Genomic DNA, 22,444 nt, shown 5'->3' with positions numbered 1-22,444 from the left:
CTCTAGAAGGGAGTTGCCATCATGATATGAGTTTTTCTGTGGCAAAGAGAAAAGAAGCGGTCTGATCTCTTCCTTGGCAGCCTCAGCCTATACCATTGTGCTTGGGGATCTTTTAACTAGGGAGGGGGCCGAACTTATTCTAAAGGTTAAGATAAAAGCAAAATAAACCAGCAAACCATTCCTTTACTGTCTTCACTGCTCTTCAGCTCCAGTCCCACATTCCACACATTGCTTGGGTGAACCCTGCTGTAGTCCAGGGGCCTGGGCAAGAAGTTGCTGTAGGGCAGCCCAGGATGAAGGGAGGCCCTGAAGCAGGAGTTTAGGAAGTTTTATTTGTTGAGTGCTTCAGGTTTTGGGTCTCGCTGGTGCCAAGCTCTGCTCCACTAAACGTGATGATTCCTGAGTCGGATGCTCTATTTTGTCTCATCTTTGTGGCCCTAGACCATATCTGTGGTCCATGTTCCCAGTGTTCCTGCCGCCCACTGCTATGAGACATAAGTATGCAAGCCTTCCAGGGCAGGGCTGCATACTCCAGGTACCACCTAGTACAGCATATGTACTTTGTACTTAGCTTTTCCTAAGCACCAAGTTGATTTGCTAGGTCTAATTAGCTGATTTGGAGCTCTTTCTTTCTATAACTTTCATAGTGTTTCCTATTGAACCTGCTTTTCCTTTTGGTGCATAATAGGCAATGTAGATGTTATAAAGTATTGTACCTCTTAGGTGTCTTTACTGAGACCAAAACTCTCACTCAATTTTGTTATCATTCAGCTTAGTTTGTAAATGTTTTATTGCCTCTGATCCGTGCTAGCTGTGCTCGTGGAGTTTCAGATGCTGCGATATCTACTCTTATGCATGGGGATGGGGGTTATTTGTGTTCCATTTAGCTTTGCAATTAGGAACAATCTATTTTTACTCTAGCTGCAAGGCATCAAGCCTTCTTCCTGCTCGTTTCTTTGGAGTGAACTTGATGGGCTAAATTGTTTAGTTTTTGTGGAGGAAAATCAGTAATGAGAGGAAAGCTGTTAAGAGCAAGCATTGGACCAAAAAGAAAAATGAAAGAAAACCCAAGGAGATTCACTTGACTAAACCCCCTTTTTTTTGTTTAGATTACATTTAGACTTTCAGATTAGTTTGGAAGACGTTTCAACAGAGTCTTCTGAAAACATGGTTGTTGTTTGGATGTCTCTGATGGTCTCTGTGTTTTGATACCTTCTTCATGACTGGAAGATAAATTTTCCTTTTCTTCTTCTCTCCTTGGATAGGAAAGAATGCATTTTCACCATCGACCCATCAACTGCCAAAGATCTTGATGATGCTTTGTCCTGTAAACAACTCCCTGACGGTATGAGATATATTTTACAAAATACTTCTCAGTGTTTATATTTGTCCGTTGACACATTTGTATATATAATTTGTCATGAAGTATTCTTTACCAAATATGAGTAGAGTAATAAACTAGTTTTTTTCTTGTTGTTTTAATTGCCTGTTTTCAGAAATCTTAGAGCACATATCTTCAAGCTGCACTCTGAAGTAGTCTTGGTGTCAGGAAATGCAGAACCATAGTGTTTTGCATAATCAGAGCTGTAATTTGATTTGAGCAGGTCTCAGCTGTCTCCTGTCATTACAGGAGTTACAGCTGAATAGCTAATATGCTGCACTTGCAGACTGAAGTTTAGTGAAACTTTGACCTTGAGTACACAGTCCCTGGATAAAGGAATCCAGTTTTTTTGAAGGTCACTGGCTGAATTGCTTTTTGGTGTTTATGGGATGCTGGGAATTGTCAGATGAACAGAGTGTGCCTTATAAGTTGTGTTATTCTTTTCTTTGCCTTTTAAGCTTTCTGTTCTGCCTTATTTGTACTTTTACTATGCTGAAAGCCAGCAGAACAGAAAGTAAAGCTCCAGAAGCCAAATCTTGATGATTCTGACTTAAGGAACTTCCCTCTTGTAAGCTTACTTTGCCATCCAAGTTCTGCTCATTTAGTTTGATGAGATCCAGTAACAGGCTTGGTTAGAAATATTGCATGATTTGATTAGCCTATCCACCACTAATAAAGAAGATGAAGTGATTTTTTTGTGTGTGTTTAGTTTTTCTTGCTCTTGTTAATCATCGCAACATGATGATATCAAAGACATCATTCCCTTTTTTTGGGTTAATTTCATTCTGTGCAATGTGGCCAATGAATTGTCATGTCGTTTAGACCCAGGTACAGAATAGTATTACAGGTCTATAAAACTGATAGAAAAATCAGAGATGAAAGAAAATTTGAGGCCAATAAAATTAATTATACTGTACGATAGCAGTTTGGGGGCAAGTTTAAGAAAAAATTGCTGTTCTATTTCACAGAAAATTTAAACAGTCATCTTGAGAGATCCTGAGCTGAATTCTGTTCTCCCTCTTTCCACTTTGTCATCTGAATTACTGTAGATATATGACAGTGTTGTGATCCCACAGCCCCTCAGATCTAAGGTGTTGAAACTCTGGCTTCTGAGGCTTTACTGCTCACATACATGTGGGTTTTAGATGCTGCAGGAAACCATTCACTGACCTGGTTTGTGGTGCATACATCTCCATTTGGAGAAAGTGTTCAAGGAAAATATCTGTTTGAACAAGAATTCTTCTTTCCCAGAAAGTCTGCAAAGCCGTTGCAGGGCTGTCACTCATACTTGGGACTTGTTGATATATCTGCTGATCAGGGATGTGGCTGCACTTTGAAGTCTGCCTTGTTTCTCCAATCCCAAGTACAGAAAATGCTGTGTAAGGACTCTTGCTCCAATCTATAAGGAAGGAGATGTACCAGTGCAGAAGGGATCCTCTTCTTGTAAGGTCCAGCCAAGAGGGTTCTAGGTGTTATTATGATGTTACTTGATTATGGGAGCTCTGTAGCATGACTGTTAAAAATCCCCTTGTGATGCAGAGGTGGGTGGCTGCAGCGCTTCCCCATACCCTGATCAAGCCTCTTTGGAACAAGTGCTTCTCATGCAATCCCCCTGAGGAAAAAAAAAGATAGAAATTTTTTTAAAAGTTGCCTTCTGAGTGGACTTCATGTGCTTTGCCAGTCTTCCCTGCTTTGTTGCTTTTTGCTCTTCTCTGTACAGGCATGAGGCAGAGGGAGCTGCCTGCATGTGGGGGAGAAAGCAAACCCTGAAGTCCTCTTGGCCTGATTATTTCTGACTCATTCTTCTCCCAGGGGCTGTGTCAGGCCTGTGCTGGCTTCCTGGAGCCTCCAGATGAAGGTTTTCCCTGCCCTTCCCTGATCTTCTGTGAAGGCTAAGGAATATGTGGAAGGATCATGTCAAAGCTATGCTTTCAGGGATTGTCTTTACCTCTGTATAACACAGGAGCAGGCACAGTTCTCTCTCCCAGGATGCCCTGTTATTTCAAAGGTGATATCTGAGGCGCTTAACCAGAGTGGACAGAGGATGCTTCTGCAGTTAAAGATAACAATTCCTTTTCCCTGGAAAACCAGGTAGTTGGGAAAGAAAGGTAAAATGGATCAGACTACAGGGTCACTCTGCATAGAGAAGGTTTACAAAGCTCAGTTTTTCAAATAAGGCAAAAGTGTAAGGTGCAGGAACATTTCTCCTCTTTCAGATCCCCAAAATAAACTTCACCAGTGTGTTTTAGAAGAGACATGAAGAAACCAGGAAAGAGTAGGGGACAGGCACGGCTGTCTTCCTGAGAGTAAAAGTAAAGATTTGCTTGGCTTGTATCCAAGATGTATAGAATGGGAAATCCAGTGTGGATTTAGTGCTTTTGAAAGTTTCATGTCCTTCTCAGGATCATTGTGCACACTCCTATTTCCTCCAGATGAGCCTCAGAGGAGAAAATCCAAGAGGCAGATGAGTGAATGCACCCACTGGTGGCTGTCCCAGCCCGAAGGCCTTTGTTCACCCCCACATGTCATTTTGCATGAACCATTAAGTGGGAGCCTGCTCGCAGCAGCCCTTTGTGTGCCAGATCTCTGCCTTTTGGCTGCAGCCGTGCATCCTTCAACAGGCTCGTTCCACCCTGGACTCCTCTCAATGAGAAGATGCTGCGAGCTGGAGCCTTCTTTAGGAGCAATCCTATCTGTGCCCATCCCGGGCATCATGTGCTCTGCCTCTCCTTTCAGCCTCCGATCCGCTGTGAGAGTGGTGCCCACACTCCATCACAGCACCGCCTCAGCCTTAGGCCAAGGCAAGTCACCCCTGGAAAAGCCATGCAGCTGCATGCAAATTGAATCTCTGTGGATTCGTTACTTTTTTGGCCCACCGTGTGCTGATAGCCTTACTCAGTGATTTTCAGCCTGTGGTCTACTGACTACTATAGCACTATGTCGGTTACTATTACAGGCCCATGAAATGCGGCTGGCACAAGCAGAGGTATAAATCCATCAGCATATGTGAAATTTTTAAGATATCTGTACTTTGACTTAAAATTTTTCAGGAATTTACCAAGGTCCAAAACCAGTGCTGCGAGTCCTTTGGGTTCACTTCTTTGTGTTCACTTGCTTGCAAAGCTACGGCTGTTCCCAACTCTTCTGTGTTAAGGAGAGCCCCTATGGGAACCTCAATCTTGTGCTTAATAGAGCCTCTTGATATGTTTTGGAGGTACCCTGAGGATTTTTGGCTTTAAAAGTTGCTATGCTAGCTGCAATTATTATGACAAAGAGTTGTTTTAGAGGTTAAGAGCTTATCCAGGGCTGGCAAGGCTGCATCTCTCATGAGGACAAAGTTGTGTTAAGAGTTAACACAGCTTTTATTCCAAATGTAAACGTGGTTACAAGAAATTATTATTTTTTCCATCTTTTTTGCCCATATGTAAAACACTTTAAAAAAAAACCAACTCCACAAATCCCCAGCATGAACAAACCACATATCTGGCATCCTCATGATGTCAGGAGATCTCCAAAAATCAACAGAGAATGCAGAACCCAATTCAGAAAATGTCTCTCTGTTGGTGTATAGCACCCGTAATAACTTCAAGAAAAAAGAAAACACTCATTGCCTGCACTACTTCTATCAAACAGCTAGATCAGTGCATTTCAGAAGATTTTGAAGAATGAAATTGTCTTTGTCCTCAAGCATTGGTTGCTAATTTATTCAAGACTGTGACAGTTTCTTTGCCTTGAAGGATCTTGGACAACAAGTAGAGAGAGATAAGGGACTGTTTTTGCACCTTTGCTTAGTTTTAAAACTTGTCAGTGTAACCCTTACCAGTTCCATTTGCTGGATGGAGGACTCGCCCATGCTACATCTTCAGTAAAAGATGGAAAGGAATTTTATGCAGAAGTAGTCCACAAATCTATCATGAAGAACTACCCGGTAGCAGGGTGTCACTAGCAAAGGAAGCACAGGATGGTTATGGGAATAGCTGTATTTTTAATGGAGCTCGCAGTAGGATATTGCAGCAGTTGGAAACTTTTCAGGGATATATGTCTTAAGTGGCCCAGTCTGGTTTTGAGAGGATTTTATATTGGAGTCTGCTTTTGATTAACGGTCGTGCTCCTCGTTATTGTTTAATGATAGCAGTAGGGAGGTAAGCTTGCTGTTCACATTTGTGAGTGTATATTTTAAAAGAGATCAGCTCCAATAAAGAATGAAAATAGGGTTATTTATGTAACAGCTTCAGAAATATGAACAAAGTGTACTCCATTTAGATGACTCAGCATAATCTTAGAGTAAAGGATGGATCTGGACTGCACCTAGTTTCTACAGCCTTTGTAGAGCTGTTTCAGGGTAGCTTGAGGTTTTAAGCAAGTTCATTTCAGTCGATGCATTTTTGTGACCCTTTCTGCACATCTTGTAGCAAATTACTGCAGCCAGGAGCATACAACAGAGCTGTTCTCAGTTCATACGGGCGTCGCAGACTTTCTCAGAAAACAACCACACCGCTTTCAAGCCTGAATGTTTTCACCCAGGGTGCAGATGTTTGAAGATTTATTCTGATCTCATCATGTAAGAGCACACTAGGTGACCTGCGTGTCCCAGTGGCACCAGGCAAGTCTCCCACACTTGCCAAACTTCTTCTGGGAATTATCTTCAAGTGGTGTCTGTATTTCTGGTAATGTACACAGCTGATGCAGTTGTGTTTGAAGGCTGCTTACTGGTAGGAACAGAAATGAAATTTGACAAATTTAAAGGCAGACAATTCCATCTAGTGAAATGTCAAGCCATGATGGGAAAGGATGCAGCAGAAATGATTGGCATGCATTTCTGAGGGGTTGTCTTACCCATGTGCAGGTCTTTTGATGCTGATTTCAAAGCAGTACTTCGGGCCATACTGACAGAGCTTCTGTACATCTTTTTGCATGTATATTGATGACTAACATGGTTCTCACTGTTGTTCTTTCATTCCTGTATCCCTACAATCTTTCACAAAGTAATTCAAGTTTAAGTAATTTAAATCTTATTCTAGGATGAATTGTTGTACTGCAGAATAGAAATATATTCTACAGGCTGTTTGCCCTGTTTTTTATGTCCTTAGTGACATTAGTTGTCTGCATTTTGGAGCAAGGTCCTATATATATACATTCATTGAATCTTTCCAGTCTTTACCTGATGACCTAAGCAAATAAGACTTCTGCAGTGTGCTGCTCCCTGGTTTTTCCCTTCTCTTTAAATCCGTTCAACATGTTGGTGAATTTAAATCAAATTTACCTAAGGGGAATGGGATAAAAACCTCAAACACACTGTGTTTCTATGAGTGTCATGAAAATGGGATATAGGCAAAGAAGAGACCTTCTTTTAGTGACCCAAATCTGGAAACAGCATGACCTTTAGCAGACACCAGACAATCCATTGTGGGCTGCAGTTTTCAGAAACAGATCTGCAGAGAGTGAGGATTTACATCTCTGTTCAAGGAGCCTATTTAACACATTTTGGTAAAACCAACCAGTGTTTTGCCAAATGTTGGTAAAATTATCCCTTGTCTACTGCAGGGCTACAGACACTAGAGCTGCTTTTCTTAGACCTTGTGGATACCTTAGTAGACATCCCCTAGTGCGTGAGCTCCAGTATCTTGTGCTTGAAAAACACCTGTAAGAGCCCGGGTAGCCCCAAGATGTTCTCTCCCATCTCAGGTGACCACCCGGTCTTCCTCTGTTTCCATCCTTGTTCTTTCCTGATATAGGTTGCAAACACTTGAGTTGTTTTAATTTTGCAAAGTTGCATGCACTTGTATTTTGCTTTTTAAAACATAAATATTCCCTCTTCTATTCAGCTTTGTCCCTCTGGCCACTTAAGGACTGTAGGGTGAAATTCGCTCTAGCAACACATGGTACAGGACCTTTCAGCTAATCCGCTTGGTTCCTGCAGCATAGAGTATAGGAAGAGTTTGTAATTGGAGTTATGATGGGCTGACTTGCTTAAGGTAAACACGGAAGAATGGACTAGCGTTGAATCAAAAGTTACATTATGAAATTATGCTTCCTTCTTTGTAAGGTGTTTAAGATGAACAGACACCAGACTCAGAGACAAGGTGACAGAAACTCCACACTGATATATAAGTCAAATGTAAAAGGACCGTAAACTGCAATTTACTTAAATTTATTGCAGGAGTCAAATATGGAAAAAATAAAGAAGACCTACAAGGAGTGGGATTGTGCATAACATTTGGTCAGTTTGTCCTTTGTTATCAGACATAATTAGCTCGGCTCTCCTGTTACCTGCTGATTAGTCTGGTGGGTTTTGTTGTGTCACTAGGAAAGTGAAAAAGACATATTGCAGTGATTAGAAACAGGTGCATATCTTTTCTGTCGAGGGCTTGTGGTTGCAGACTCTTTGAAATAGGCAAAATACACTCAAGTCTGTGCCAAATCCAGATCCCTGCTGTGTCCCACAGTGTGCTCCCATGTAACGCTGGGGAACTGCAGCATGTACAGTGTATTTTGCCTCTTCTTTTAAAGTAACATGGGGTTGTGTGCGGAAACACGCATCACTTCCAATTTCCAAGTGCAGGGTTGAATGAAATCAGAGGGCTGGATTGCATCACCTTTCCTCCACCGAACATCTCTCTTGAAATCCGTGAGACAACTTGACAATGTAGGGCTCCCCTCAGCTTGAGTGGAAATAGGACACCTTGCTCCAAACTGATGGTGGTTGAAAGGGAAACAGACTGAGCCTAATTCCTAGATAAGTGCATTACACTGGGTGATAAGGTATTGGGGTGGAGATTAAGAAAGTTTGGATTTGGTTGGAGCATTGATTGCTGGAACATAATTTGTTAAAATATTTTTTGTGTATATTTGAGAGCTACTTGTGAGAAGATTAGTTAAAGGCTTGGTTAAGCAAAAGTGGGCAGGATTTGTTACTGGGAATTCATATTTATTGCACTGGATACTTGTATCAAGTATAGGTATTTTATAAAGATTCCATCCTTATCCCAAAAGCTTTTTTTTGGATAGTACACAAAGCAAGCCGTAGGGGAAAAAGGCATAGGATTAGAACAAAATAAAAGGTAGATTGTCTATGAAGCACTAACCTAATGAAGACCGTGGCTGTAGAACAGGCAAACAGATGTGCAAATACCAGTAGAATTACTCATAAAAGTGAGTTTACTTTCCTGCAGGGAGGAGAGATGCTCTGGGCAAAGTCGCCTTCCAGATCATTTCAGTTCATAAGTTCAGGACCTGGGACAATTCCCCAAAGATTTAGAGGTGCGGGATTTTGTGTCCCAGGGGATCTCACTAATGTTTGTGGATACAGACTTAAAACCAATGGTGTCTGATTGTATATTGAAGAAAAACTCCAAATGCCTTTAAGGAGCTGGGTAATGGGAAGAGGATCCTGAAAAAGTCTGTACAAACAGATCTAAAAGCACTTTGCCTAGGATTTCTGTTCACTAAAAAGGACCTCAGGGACCAGGAGAGTCTTTAGAGAAGAACCACAAATGATAGGTGATGACCAAATAGAGCTAGAGAAAACAAGATTTTTTAGTAAATTTAACAGATAAGAATCAGAATATATGTGAGGAAGATAAACTTTAAAAGGGTACAAATAGCTAGGAATAAATTTCCACATGGTTAACTTCAGTCATATGTTCTGTTGCATGCAGGCAGCAAAGAAGTTACTGCTGTATATATTCTTTATTATGAACTTTTTAAAATGGCAGGGTCCCTCAGAATCACCGCGCTATTGTTCTAACTTTTAATTTATTGCAATGCAGGGGTTTCAGAAACCAGCTGAACAGGAGAAACATCTTCTTACAGTGCAATTCACTACAGTATTTCTTGATTGTTGACTATTATGCTAGTTACACAGAAAGAGTAAAACCAGGTGCAGATCGAAATATTTTGGAAATCTTTCAAAAAATAAACAAAAAGTTGGATGGCTAAAAGTGAAATCTCAGTGGTTGCCTTGTGTTCTCAAAAAGGTTGAAATGTCAAGGCTGTTCAGTGGAAGTACCCTGTATGTGTTTGGCCTAGCACTAAATCCCACGGTGTCTTTGAATGCCTGGGAACACTTGCTCAGCCTTGGATTACTGTGTACAGTAGAGATATCACAAAAGGGACTGACCTAGCAGTAGAGAGAGGCTGGTCCCTCCCCACTCTAAACCTTCATTTCAGGAAAAGGATGATGTCCTACACCCAAAATGATTGTAATTCATCTTGAAAGCTGCTGGGTGCCACTTCCCATCTCTTTAAATTCAAAGACTGCTGATTTCCTGATAGAGTTAGCCTCTTGAATGAGTCTTGGAATAGCGATAAAAACAATTCATGACGTGAATACCAAAAATTGTCCTTTTACCTTCATCACGTTGGCTGGAAACCTCAGTGTTAAGAGACTGCTTGAGAGAGCTAAGTGCAGTCTGCCTTGGTAACTTCTCCCTCCCAGCAAAGACTGCTTTCTGAGCTGGGAATCTGAGTTCACAGCAGCACAGTCATTGCCTTGGTGTCATGCCTGACATCTTGTCTTAGTGAAGGATTGAAGATCCATCTGCCAAGTGCTTGGGATAGACTGCAGGTAGCAAAGATTCACATTGGGTCTAAGTCATAAGTAGTCATTTAGAGGTTCTCCCAGAGATGACCACATAGCAAGTACTGTCATTCAGTAGATAAATCTGATGTATTTGAGGTTTGTAACTCCTCTTCACTTTGCTCATTACACTTGAATCTTGCAAAGAAATCAAAACAATTTATAAAACCTCTAAGTGGAACTTGCTATTTTGGCACCTCACAAAGTCTGCTAGGCACTTGTGCAGGCACAGCGGAAACCAGCTTACCTGTGACCCTCTGCTGGTAAAAAGGTACCAGCATAGGAACAGGGAGAAAACCTGCACAGGCAGAAGGTGGGACATAGGCATCGCTGCATAAGGAACCATTATGTCTCGTATCAGTCTGCCAACGCTGGACACGTTTGATATATCAAAGAAATGGCACATTCTCTTCATTTTCCATCATTATACTGTCTGTCCCCAACTGTCCTGTGCTCTAGCCTGACTTTTAAAATACTTGGGCCCCACTTGCATCTGTATTTTCCTGCTTGTATCTCGCTCAGCAACGTGAACAAATCTTTATGCATTATGCTTATTCTGTTGGATATCATTCCCTGTGTCCTTCAGTCTGCAATTAAATGTTTTATCTTTACATGCTGTGTAAATTCTGTCCTTCTGAGTATTTAGTGTTTTTCCCTCGGGAGAATTCCTTCTTGTGTAAGTATCCAACTTAATGGTGCAGTGGTACCGCTTGCACAGAAGAGCTCTTTCATTCTCCTCTGGAGTTATTGCATCAGGTTTGAAGGTAGTTTTCAGGAATGGTGTAGGCAGTAGGTGTGTTCTGGATGGCAGCATCTCCTGTCACAAGGTGATGAAGACCTGATGTGGGTTCACTGGCAACCCACAAGACAGGACACTCTTGTGTTGTTTCTCTGCCTCGGTAACATGACATGATCTGTGAGGACTGGAGACCTGAATTCTGATTGATCACCAGCTTAGATGTTTCTGGCTCATGGGAGCTGGAAGTTGGGAGAACACCACCAGCATGAAGATCTACCCCATGTTCCTATGGGAGGATCGACCCTCCCACTCTCCTGAGAGCCTGGGAATACCTCGTGCTGACCACGAGCCATCTCTGAGCGTATCCTTCAGAGCTGGGCAGCATGGGGGAGCACCTTCCTTGTGAGGGCTTTAAATGCTAACCTTAGCCAAAGTATTTGAAACGGTGCTTAACTGATTTGCCTTGTGCTAGTTTGTGTATAAAACTCAGGGCTCTGTAATGCACGACGCGTGAAGTGCCACATTATGGAGGTGTCCTGGCTTTGTTTTGAGGTATAAAAGGTAGCTTTTAAATTCTATTAAGTGGTTTTAGGACATTGCTGAATTTATTAGCTGCTACAGACAAAAACTGTATGCAATTCACATGGAAGCCCTGCTCCCAGCATTTAATTTAGTAATAGATAAAGTCTCCTCATAATTCTGAAACTATTTAAAGAATTGGTGATGGCTCATGGAAAACTCTGGAAAATATTCTGCTTGGGAAGGGATCCCTTCCTAGTGTGTTTGTGTGCTTTTCATCTTCACTTGTCCTTCATTGCACTTAATGAACACATGAGTTTTGTTTTGTACCTTATCCAGAGCTAATCCCAAATTGGTTTGTAAAATTGTAGTTGTCTCCATAGCATTCAGTTGATGCCAAAGACAAAATGGCCAAAGGTCAGGATAGTTGAGACCTGAGTAAAACAGTGCTTTAAAAGTCACTACAAAGCAGGTAGGAGTTATTCTGGATTTTAGACTCATTGATGTCCCACATTGACCTTTTAACTTAAGAAGAAAAGGAAATAACAAAAAAATTGTTACTCTTTATTTTATGAAGTGCTCTGAATATTTCCTGGTTCTCTCAGGACCATTGAAAGCATCACTTTGCAACATCACCATTTCTATCAGTGGTTTCTCAGATACTTCCAGAAATCCAGGAAGTACCAAGACTTTCAGTATGGGAAGAGTTAACATTTGAAGATGGTTTTATTTTTTTATTTTTTTTCCCTTCCCCTGTGATCTCATCCTGTTTCTCACTTTGGAATAACTGGCACCAATCTCGGTTCTGCTAATGTTGAGGATTTTGTCCATCTCACAGCTCCTGAGTTTATGCAGTAAAATGAGAGAAGTCACAGCTTTTATTGTCTTTACATCAGCCCAGCTCCTGAAGGAAAAGATGTAAATGTGATTTTAAAGACTAAAGGAGTTAAAAGGTTGAAAGAAAGCAATGGTTTTAATTGTGATTTAAGAAGCAAAGCAAAAGCCCAAACCCACACAGCCATTTTGCCATTTGCAGTCTGATGCAGGCACTTGGAGTGGCCAAGCTGACATGCTGTGTGTTGCCAGCTCCCTCTCTCTTCACCCCATGCAAGTCAGGGGCCTGACCGTGGCCATCTCTCCAAGTGCCACAAACCCAGAAAAAAGTGACTAAGCATAGTTCAAAGAAGAGTTCAAATATCCTGAAACCTTGGCCAGGCTGTTCCTGATGGTCTCAAAGTCTCTCTGTGACTGGTAGGTGAAGGGGGCTGTTTCTGTGGGACATTTTTCATGCAAACCAGTAGCAGAGGGGCTTGGAAGGGGACATCTCCTAGAGGCAATGCCTGATAGTACGTGGTATTTTGTGGATCATTACTCTTTAGAGGTACTTGTTGTTTGTTTGGGCAGACACTTTTTCCTCTTTTGAAGTTGTTGCAACATTTACTAAAGTCATATTTATGCTTGGATGGAAAAGTTGCTGCTCTGCACCCTGGAGACTTGTCCCACTCTCTTGAGATACAGGATTCTGATTCCTTTTGCCAGACTCTTTTCATGAGGTTATGTCAAGAAAGAGACCTTTAGAGAAGGAAAAAGCTATTACTTGCTTTAAAAAAGGTGTAATTAGTTGCATTTCGGTTGGCTAAAGGACCATCATGTGATGTTTCAAAAAATTTGGTTTCATGGTAAACAAGTTAATGGATTTATGCTCAGTTGCACTGCGCTTTCAAAAAGCAAAATGGCCCTAGGGCACGCAAGTAAAATTTAAACACTTTCCTTGTTATTTTAAAATAAGTAAAATAAAACACACTGTCTGATTTTCTGAACAATAGCTTGGCTTCCTGTGGTGGAAAAGTAACCTCAGCTGAGAATTAAAGCCACCCACCTTTGTCTTCAGGCTCCAGAGCAGACAAGTAACTCGCTCTTTCCATGGTTCCACTTTTATTTTTATATTAAACTCTTCTCCTCCTCTTCTCCATCTTGCTCTTTTTTTTGCTTTCCCATTTGCTTTTTTCTCCCACTCAGTCATTCTCTTTTCTCTCTATCTTTTCTTCGCTCTCTATCCCAAGAGGGACACTTCTGTAACACTTGAGTCGTGGATGTACATCCACATGCCAAAGAGAAACAGAAATGTTTGGGCTTGGATCGGGGCCTTCATTTAAAGGCATGTGTTAAAGATCTGTGAAGGCCTGTAGTTACTTCCCAGCAGCTTCCCCAAGTTTCAGTGCCATTTTCTGCCTTGGTGCAACTTGTATTTGTTTTGTGTCCACCCCTATTACTATCTGCAGCCCGTCTGGCTTCCCCTTCTGTAACTGAGACCCTGCATTGTAGGCACTGTCCTCACGGGTTTGCCCACGATCACACATGAGAACCTCAGCCTTGATGAAGACCCATGCTCTACTGTAGCACTCCTAACAGCAACAAAACGTGCATGTAGGCTAAAGGCCTCATTTGTCTCTCTTTATGCAAGTTTTTCATACTTTTGCAAGGTGCTAAATGTTGCTTTGCAGATAAGAGCAGCAACATTGTACCCCCAGGGCAAGGGAACGGGAAAGAGCTGTAATTATTTGCTGCAAGAGTTTGGTCTAGCTAGGGAGCAGCCAACTACCTTGAACTGCTGGCAGCAGGTAGGTAGTTGGCTGTTTTCTGGCTAGAGCAAGCACTTTGCAATCTGCTTTGAACTATTCTGTATCTCCCTGAGGGGTGAAGACAGTGTGAGAAATAGTGGTTAATACAAAAAGCTTGGTATTAGATTTTACATTGACTTAACACTCTTGCTAGTATTTGTCTTCTCTCCTGAGAATGTTGATGCTTGAAAGTGAGATGGAAATAAATGGGAGTGTGTATGCATGCTAGAGAATTATATTCTGCTGTTTTATCCTTGAAGAGTTGCGTTTTTAAGTTGCATGGTCCTGAAATTTGCATATGCTAAGGTATGAAGTGAACTTGCTTGGTCTGTGTTTCTGTGCTAGGACTGACTAGGGTTGCTAAAGACAGAGAAGAGGGATTTGCTGCCAGCGTGTTCCCTTGCATACTGTTCAAATACATTCAACTCAACTTTCTAACTCCTGGGGCAAATACTTGATACAACTTGCTGGGTTGGCAGTTTTTCTTGAGCATTTACAGGGTGAAAGGGCCTTTACCCTCTCTTCCAGCTCTTTCTTGCTAATCCTTTTTTGTTTATAATTTTGCTCAATAAAGAAGGAAGAAAGCTCTTTGAACTGTTTTGTCATAGAGAATGAGATCATCAGTGAAAAAAATAAAAAAAAGGAACAGCTTGTTCTTTGTTCTTCTGTGAGGTGCCACCATTCTCCTTTGATTTTAGCATCATATCAGTGTTACATACACAAGGTTTTGGAGTGGGTTCAAACAAACCAGATTCCCAGATCAAGGAGCCGATCCTTCTCCAAAACCGCTGTGTGCCTAGTGCAGCATCATGCTGAGGGAGACCTGCCTTTTGTAGCTCTGTCACGTGGTAAACTTCAAGAGGGGATCCAGGCTTCTAGAAAGTTTGAGGAATGCAGGCCCATTATATTCTACCATTCTAGCAGCCTACATGATGGTAAACAAAAAGGGAAATTGTCTTCTCTGTGTGCAGTGCTGCAAGGGCATCAGAACTGTGTTGTCTGCAGTAAGGTGGCAACAAATCCTGTCCCTCTTGCACAGAGCATTGGCCCAAGAAGAGCTTTGGTGGCTGAGTGCCCAGTCCTTTCCCTGTTTCTACTTGCAGACCTCAGGAGGAGAGCTTCTCTTTGCAAAGGGCCTCATTATTGGGTTTTGCACTGCCATAGTGTAATTTCAAATAATACTCCTGTCTCTCATCCATCTCTGTTGCCGTGTGTCTGTAGTTGCAGAGAGGAGCTAATAGGGTACAGCTGGTTAATAAAACATGCATTGCTTGAGTCTAAACTGCATTCCCTGTTGCTAAACGTCTCCCAGGTAGCAGCTTTGTAGTGGTAGAGTTCGAATGGGATGACAATTTTGCACCCACTTTCAAATGAAATTATTTTAAATGAAAAAATCCCAGAGATCCTGAGTGAAAAAAGCCATCCAAGTGCCTTCAGCATTTTTCATTGCAATAGATGCTCCCTTCAGCTCTTGCTTTAGTATCAGCATATGAAGTGTCTGGCTTAATCTCCTGTACATTCTTATGTAAATTTCTTTTTAAGAAAAAAATATCCTTAAACTGGTGGTGTATACCTAGCTTTAGGGGTTGTTGTGGAGCTTTAGCTTCGCTGTAGGAGAATTTTAAATTTGGGGTGAAGCAAGTCTGTGGTTTGTAAAGTACTTGTTTCTGTAAGAAATTTATGGTATAAAGTCTATCATGATGGGGAGCTACGTGCCAAGATTTGAAGCCTCTATTTGCTGGAAAAGGAGATTTCTTAATCAAAACGAAGGTGGAGTAGACCATGTGTAGCAGCCTGTGGTGTGTGGTCCGTGTGGTGTCCACCCTTTCCCCCTTTTCTCTGCTCTCTCTGACAAGACTTTTTCAATAAATGAGTGCCAGTTTAACTCTGCCAGTTTAACTCTTTTCCTTTCATTCAGGCCACATTTTCTTTTTTTCCTTTGGAAATAACACAAGACTTCCAATGTGAAATGTTCCTTTTGTGACTTTGTCATAAAAATTAATGAGACTAGAAAAACTGTTTGTGGACCTGGAAGAGAATCCTAGTGAATAGTATTTCTCTATCCACAAAGCTCTTTCATTTTAATTAGCAAATAAACCAGGAGAGAGCAGTAGGCAGGTACTTCTGTGCAGGCTTAGGCTGGTATTTTGTCTAACGTGTTCAAAAGCAATGATTTGAGAGAAATCAGGTTGGTTGACTGCTGTGCTGTATCTTCAAGTTCTCTTGGTCTGAATTTTTGGGGGGTGAGGGAGATAGGGTGATTCATACTTGAGCAAGACAAACCCAAAGAGCTGCCAGTTTGCATTATGTCAATGTATGTAAGAAAATATTTAGATAGAATTTCCATTAAAAGTTCAAAAGCAGGGGGCTCACGCTGACCCTGGCTTTTAGAAGCTCTGGTGGGAAACCTGAATGAAATTTAACTCTGCTCAATGTGTTTTCATTGGCTGACTCCATGTTTTATTATCTCATGCAATGAGATCTTTCTTGGTTTGTCGATTTTCTACCGAGGACAAAAAGTTCATGTATGTAACAGTGCACATATTGAATTAAAGTACGATTAAAGGCATGATGTAATGACCCCCTCTCCTTTTCCTTTAGTCAATATTTGCCTGCAGGGTCAATACATTACAATATTGACTTCAAAGTATTCAATATTTTTTTACCTTCTGAGTGTGTTGGCTTCAAGTGCATGTAATACTAAACCTGTTGGTTGAACTGTTGGTCTAAGACTTACTGTCTAAGTAGTTTCAGGCTTGGGTGCCTAATCCATGTAGAGCAGCTTTCAAGGCATGTGATAATATCACAACACAGCTGTAGGCAGCTTTCTGAGGTGAACCTTTTCTGAGGGGAGTCTTTTCTCCCAGCTTCCTAACGAGTGGTGGAATTTGTCCCTTGGTGTGCGATGGGATTATTGCCCTCTCCCCCTGCTGCCATCATATTTACTCTGCAGGACCTTCCAGTGACTGTAGGTTATGTGGACAAATCTAATCCCCAGTGCTCCCATCTTCCATGTGCGTTTCTGCTGCCTTTACATCTGTGGTCTGTTGAGTGTACAAAAGCAGCTCAAAAAGCAAGATAATACTTTACGTACTCAAAGTGCTACGCAAACATGGCTTAATAAAGTTAAGTTAAAATTGTTACGAATTCAAACTCGCACAGAGCGGGTTGGTGCTCACTTATATGAACTCCCAGCTGGGGGCACAGTGGGCTGGGTGGCTCTCCTAATATGAGCTTGCACCTTCTCATGCTTCCTCTTTGCCTGTATATACATTTCCTTTCCCACTCTGCTGAAATCTAGCACCGGTACCCATCCAAAGGGCACATGGGCAGATGTACAGCATAATGATGGCAGCTATAAACCATTTATCTTTCAAAAATGTGACACTCTAGAGAAAGGCTTTGATCATATTCTTTGCAAGGCATATAAACAAACAGGGTTGTCACCAGCGTGGTATCTTATTACGTTGTCTTTTTAAAAAAATTAAGGAAAAAAAAAATATTTATAGATACCAAGAACTTAGTGAATTCCTCCAAAGAATGAAATGTTATAATTAGGAACCCGCTGCACTTAGAACTATTCTACAAATAAGCACCTCAAATCTAGCCTAGTCTTTCCAGAGAAAACAAAGGTCAATAGGCTTCTTTGAGGATTAGCAAACCAGAATTTCTTGGACCAAGGTACTAATTACTTCCAAAGCTGAGGATGATCACTACTTCCAAATCCAAATTATTGCCAAAACCTCATGATAAACTTCAGTAGTACTCCCCTCTAGCCTAACTTTTGAATTAAGATACCTCTAGACTGGACTCTAATTAAAGGATAAAGAACCTAATCTGAAGGGAAGGCAGGATAACAGTGGGAATATTCTGCTTGTGGAAAGCTGCACTTCTGCGTAGCCTGATCCAAAGTCATTTAAGACTTCCCCGGTCACCAGCAGCAATTTAGGCTCAACCAGGGTGAAGTGGAAACAAGTGCAGCTCTGAGAACCCAGAAACATGTGTGACCGGCTGCTCCATACCTGGGAAATGGTGTCCTGCATTGCCTGTGTGCTTGCAAGGTGGGGTCCCATACTTCTTGCTTACTGTTGTCTGATAGCAAAGGGGTGAGGACTAGGCTCACTATTACAAGCTCCCAGTTGGAAAGACTTATCCACGTGGTTTTTAAGGGTTTTCATATATCCACCGCTGTGCTTGAGGATTCATTCATATGTGTATTCACTCACATGTTGTAGCTACAGTGGCTGTGAATTTGGTAGTGTCCTGAGAGTCCACACGTTTCATCTCAGATGGAAGAGGTGGAAAGATGGAAAGAGGTGTCATTTTTGTGAGATCTAGGCATAAGGCAAAAAGGTTATGTTAGCACTGGGAGAGGGAGGAGAGGGGTCAGAGTTAAATATGTCAGCAGTTCATTTCCACCTGCCGCCTACTGACTTCCTTGTGCAATTTCAGGGAACTTCGAAGTGGGTGTACACATCGCGGATGTAAGCTACTTTGTACTTGAAGAAACAGCACTGGATAAAGTAGCAAGCGAAAGAGCAACTAGTGTCTATCTAGTGCAAAAGGTAAGGACAACTTTCCCTTTTTTTGTCTGACAACTTTGTCTTCTATTTACCATAGATTTATTTTAAAGGTTCGTTTTCAGATGCCCGCAATCAAAATCTGGCTATTCTCGCAGCAGACGTACAAAAATGAGTAAATTGATGCAAACACAAGAGCTAACATAGCTGCTGACTACCTTGGAGCTTACGGAGAGAGCACAGGGTGAAGCAGCAGTTTGTGACCCTGTGTCAGTGGGCAGAGACCCAGGTGTGCTAGGGCTTGCCAGCTCAGGACCAGCTCCGTGTGAACGGGAGTCTGCTGATCTGGAGCTAGTTCAGGGCCCAGAGCTGCATAGCTACATTTGCACCATGCTGACCTGAGATAAGCCTGACAGACCCAAGCTGGCTTGTCTGCTTTGCTGTTGGGAGCTTGAAATTCGCAGATGTGGTGGTGGTGGAGAGTTTTGTCTTTATCTTCAGTGCAGTAGTACTAGCTAATCCCTCCCAGAAGTGGATGCATAGCAGAGTAGGATGTAAAACACCTTGTGCAATCTCACATCTTGAGGTACAACAGAAGGTTCACACTCTTATTTTATCTGGGTATCCCAAATACTCGACAAATGGTGTTCTTTCATCATGCAATGAAAAGATACTTGAAATTGTACAGATTTTAGTGTAACAGAGCCAAATGTTAAACTCAAGTTTAAAGTTGACTTCTAAGCTTTAAAAATTAATAGGTTCAAGTTCAACATTATCAGAAATGAAACATCCAGGTTTTGTCTGTGGCTGTCTCATTTTCAGTTGAATGTGCAGAAACACTTCCTAGCTCATTGGATACCACCGGCACTGTGCGTGCAGGGAAGCCAAGAAGCTTGGCTGTTAGTGTCCTGTGTTGGCTTGAGGCATCAGCTGCATGAAGAGGAGTGTTGAGGGCATTCTCATAGGAGCAGATTAATCTCCCTCTCCCCACACTCCCATTCAGTCAGGCTGAAGTCCTTGTCTCTGCAGCCCTTTCTGGGATGACAGGGCATCTTTTGTATAATAAATAAACAAATGTATCCTACTTGCTGCTTCAGATTAGGAGTGATTCTTCCCCTCCCTTCCTGGATGTTCCGAGGGTTGCTCTCCAGGGAGGGTCTTGTAATGATGCTTGTTCCAATAGCTTACTGTGTCCTCTCCACACTTTCCAGATGATAAAATGATTTATTTTACACTACTGAAATGAAATTAGTGGTTTGATATCAAGCTGTTAAGCTTTAGTAGCTGTTCTGTAACTTTCCTTGGGTAGAAATAGCAAGGCACAGCTTCAGGGGGTCTCAGTGAGTCTGGTGGATTTTACGTCTCTGTGAGTATGGGTTGCGTGGAATAGCCTTAATAGCAATGCAGAAGTGCCCGAGCTGGGTCAGTGGTAGTGAGACCAACAGCACACAGGTGCTGCAGTGTGGGACCAAGGAGTGGCTGCACTGGGAAACACCAGCTGCCAGTGACTTGCTGTTCTCCAGGAGTGGGAAGCAATGTGTATCTCATGGAAACAGCACTTCTGGCACTAGAGTCTTCCCAATCCTACAGTCTCTCCAGTGATAAGCCCTTGGCTTCTGCGGTGTTCTGCTTCCCCCTCTGATGGATGACTCAATGGCTGTAGCTCACTATGGGAGATGTGGGCTGGCCCAGGGGGAATGTCACTGCAGGGCAGCAAAGCTGTAGTCCAGGAAGATGTTGTCGCAGTATTTCCAAGTCAAAATACTGTGGTTTGAAGGCATGTGATTTTTTTTTTTTAAGGGAGAAGGAAGACTTTTCTATGGAAAGGAGGCATTTTTCATGATAATCTAGTTGAATTCAAAAGCTAATCGAATTTTCTTTCAAAGTGCTTTTTTCCCCCCAGCACTACCAGTCAGTCACGTGCGATGCCAACGTTAAGTTATCCGTTGCCCGTAATCTTCAATTGCTTTTCAACTACCTTGGCCCAGCAGTCAGGATTAGTGTTTTACCCATACTTCTGCCCTGCAGAAAATGTATTTTAAGAATGCAAACTAGGTTAGATGATGAAATGGTCAATATTTTAGTTGCAAGAGATGAAAAGGAGAGAGGGAATGGGCAAAGGAAAGCAGCCAGGCTGTCTGAAACAAGATGGTAGCATGAGTCTTGTAGAAAATATGCTTTCCTTTGAAGGAACTGTTTCCTAAGACAGCTGTGATTCTGCTAGAGGTTAGCACCATGCTAATCCTCCCAAAGAAGTTAAATAAAGCCACATATTTAATTTTCCTGCACCATGTATCCAGAAGGGGAGTTATTGTGTAATTGCTAGCAGTCTATTTAATAAAAGTCAAAAGTGTTTGAAATAAAAGTGTATCAGGTTTTAAGAAGCAAGAAAACCTAAACAGTTTCCTCTTTTTTGGCACATCTTACAGTGTTATTTTAGGTGTGAAGCAGCTCAAGTGAGAGGTCAGCCATAAATCCCTATAATATTTTATTGGTCCTATTTTATACTGGAGATCAAAGATCAGAACTGTAAGCCTATCTTTCACATTGAGTCCAAGGACTTCGAGACATTCACTTTTGACACCAGCAGGTTGTCAGGGTGTTGATATTTTGATAATCTCAGGCTGAGTAACAAAGAGTTGCTCAAAATCTGAATTCATGGAAGTGTTGATACAAGTCTTGAGCAGAAATCTTGGCTCATAAACAAATTGCCTATTTCCTTTGAGTGTCTTAGTGTGTAAGCAAGAGGCTTGCTGAGCCCACCCCATTGTTGGACCTCGGCATCCTCCTCCCAGCTCTGGGGAGAGCAGCTGATGGAAACTCTTGGTTAATACAATCCCTCCCCATCAGACCGGCAGTGGGAGAGGGGGTCACCCCCAGAGTCAGCGGCGGTTGTAACCAACCGAACCAAGCCTGAGCAGGCAGCCAAAGCAGGGTGCCAGCAGAATGAGGTTGTTTGAAGGGAGCAAAGCTGTCTGTGCGACTTTGTGAAAATAAGGGGGTTTTCTTAACCAGAGTTTGTTCCCTTTTCCCTTGGTTGACTGATCGATTTTCCCCTTCCGTTCCTTGAAAAGCTGCTACAGCGAGTCCATTGATGAGAGCTGCCCTGGCTAACCTGCTGTGAACCTGGCTGGTGAGTCAGTCCTGGCTGCAGCAGATGTTTCTGATTTTAAAGGGAACGGGAAGTTTTATCATCCCAGTATGCGTGTGCTCCCTCCCACTGCCCAGCTCCCTAGGAATGAGTCTGAACCTGGAAACTCGCATTTGGTTTCTGGAAGCACTTTATTAGCCAAAGAGGCAAACCAAAACAAAACCAAGGGCTCTCACAAGCAGGAGGTTAGATCTTCCCATGTCCAAAGCGAGTCCACCATGCAGAGGAGCCAGCTGCTAAGCAGTGTGGCCAGCCTTGGTTAGAGGTCCATGTGTCCACGCTGGGACAATGATGTGTAGGAAACCCCCCAGCCCCAGCAGTGCCTTCGCTTACTTTGGTTTTCCCTAGCTGCCCACCGCTTTGGTGAGCTGGGACATGTGGCTGCCTGCGGGGAGAGCCGATAACGTGGAGGGAGGCTGTCAGGCAGTGCTAGAGCACTAAGTCTCAAGCCGGATACAGTAGCACTGGAGATTTCACATGTGGGACTTGGAAGTAGGGGGAGAGAAATCCTTTTTCTGTGATTTGATTTGAAATGCAGACCCACAGCTGCGAGCACTGTGGATATCTGCCTTTCACTCAAAGAAGTGCCCTTTTCCAGTATCTCTTGGGCCCTGCTGGGCTTGTGGGGAGAGATGATGTCTTTTATTAGTCTGACTGATAGAAGGGGATGAAAACCAGACAAGCTCTCACCACCAAAGCCTTTCTTCAGCCCTGTTTTCTATGATACATTCATTAGAAAGGATTTCCTGGGGGCTGTAGGTCCTTTTTTTCATTGTGAAAGTTTTTTCCCCTAGCCCTGCTGGGTCTCTCCAACTGCATTTCTAGATTCAACTACATTTATACACCTGCCCTGTTCTAGCTTTATGATCCCTGTATAAGCTGAGGTGACTTTATTTTCACCTGCAGTAAAATCAAGCTGAATGATGTGATCCCCA

The 22,444-nt window shown here is 42.3% G+C and overlaps 1 protein-coding gene across 1 annotated transcript in view; it reads left to right on the top strand.

Moving 5' to 3' along the window:
• DIS3L2 (DIS3 like 3'-5' exoribonuclease 2) overlaps positions 1 to 22,444 on the top strand; it is a 197,037-nt gene that overhangs the window by 100,023 nt on the left and 74,570 nt on the right. Inside the window, exons 11-12 of the mRNA XM_010573014.1 lie at positions 1,266 to 1,345; positions 18,291 to 18,403. Of these exons, the coding sequence (XP_010571316.1) occupies positions 1,266 to 1,345; positions 18,291 to 18,403 (193 nt within the window). The remainder of the gene's footprint in view (positions 1 to 1,265; positions 1,346 to 18,290; positions 18,404 to 22,444) is intronic.

Source organism: Haliaeetus leucocephalus, unplaced genomic scaffold (genome assembly GCF_000737465.1).
Source record: "Haliaeetus leucocephalus isolate CR32 unplaced genomic scaffold, Haliaeetus_leucocephalus-4.0 Scaffold362, whole genome shotgun sequence".
Classification (NCBI taxonomy): domain Eukaryota; kingdom Metazoa; phylum Chordata; class Aves; order Accipitriformes; family Accipitridae; genus Haliaeetus; species Haliaeetus leucocephalus.
This window is presented reverse-complemented; position numbering and strand designations above follow the sequence as displayed.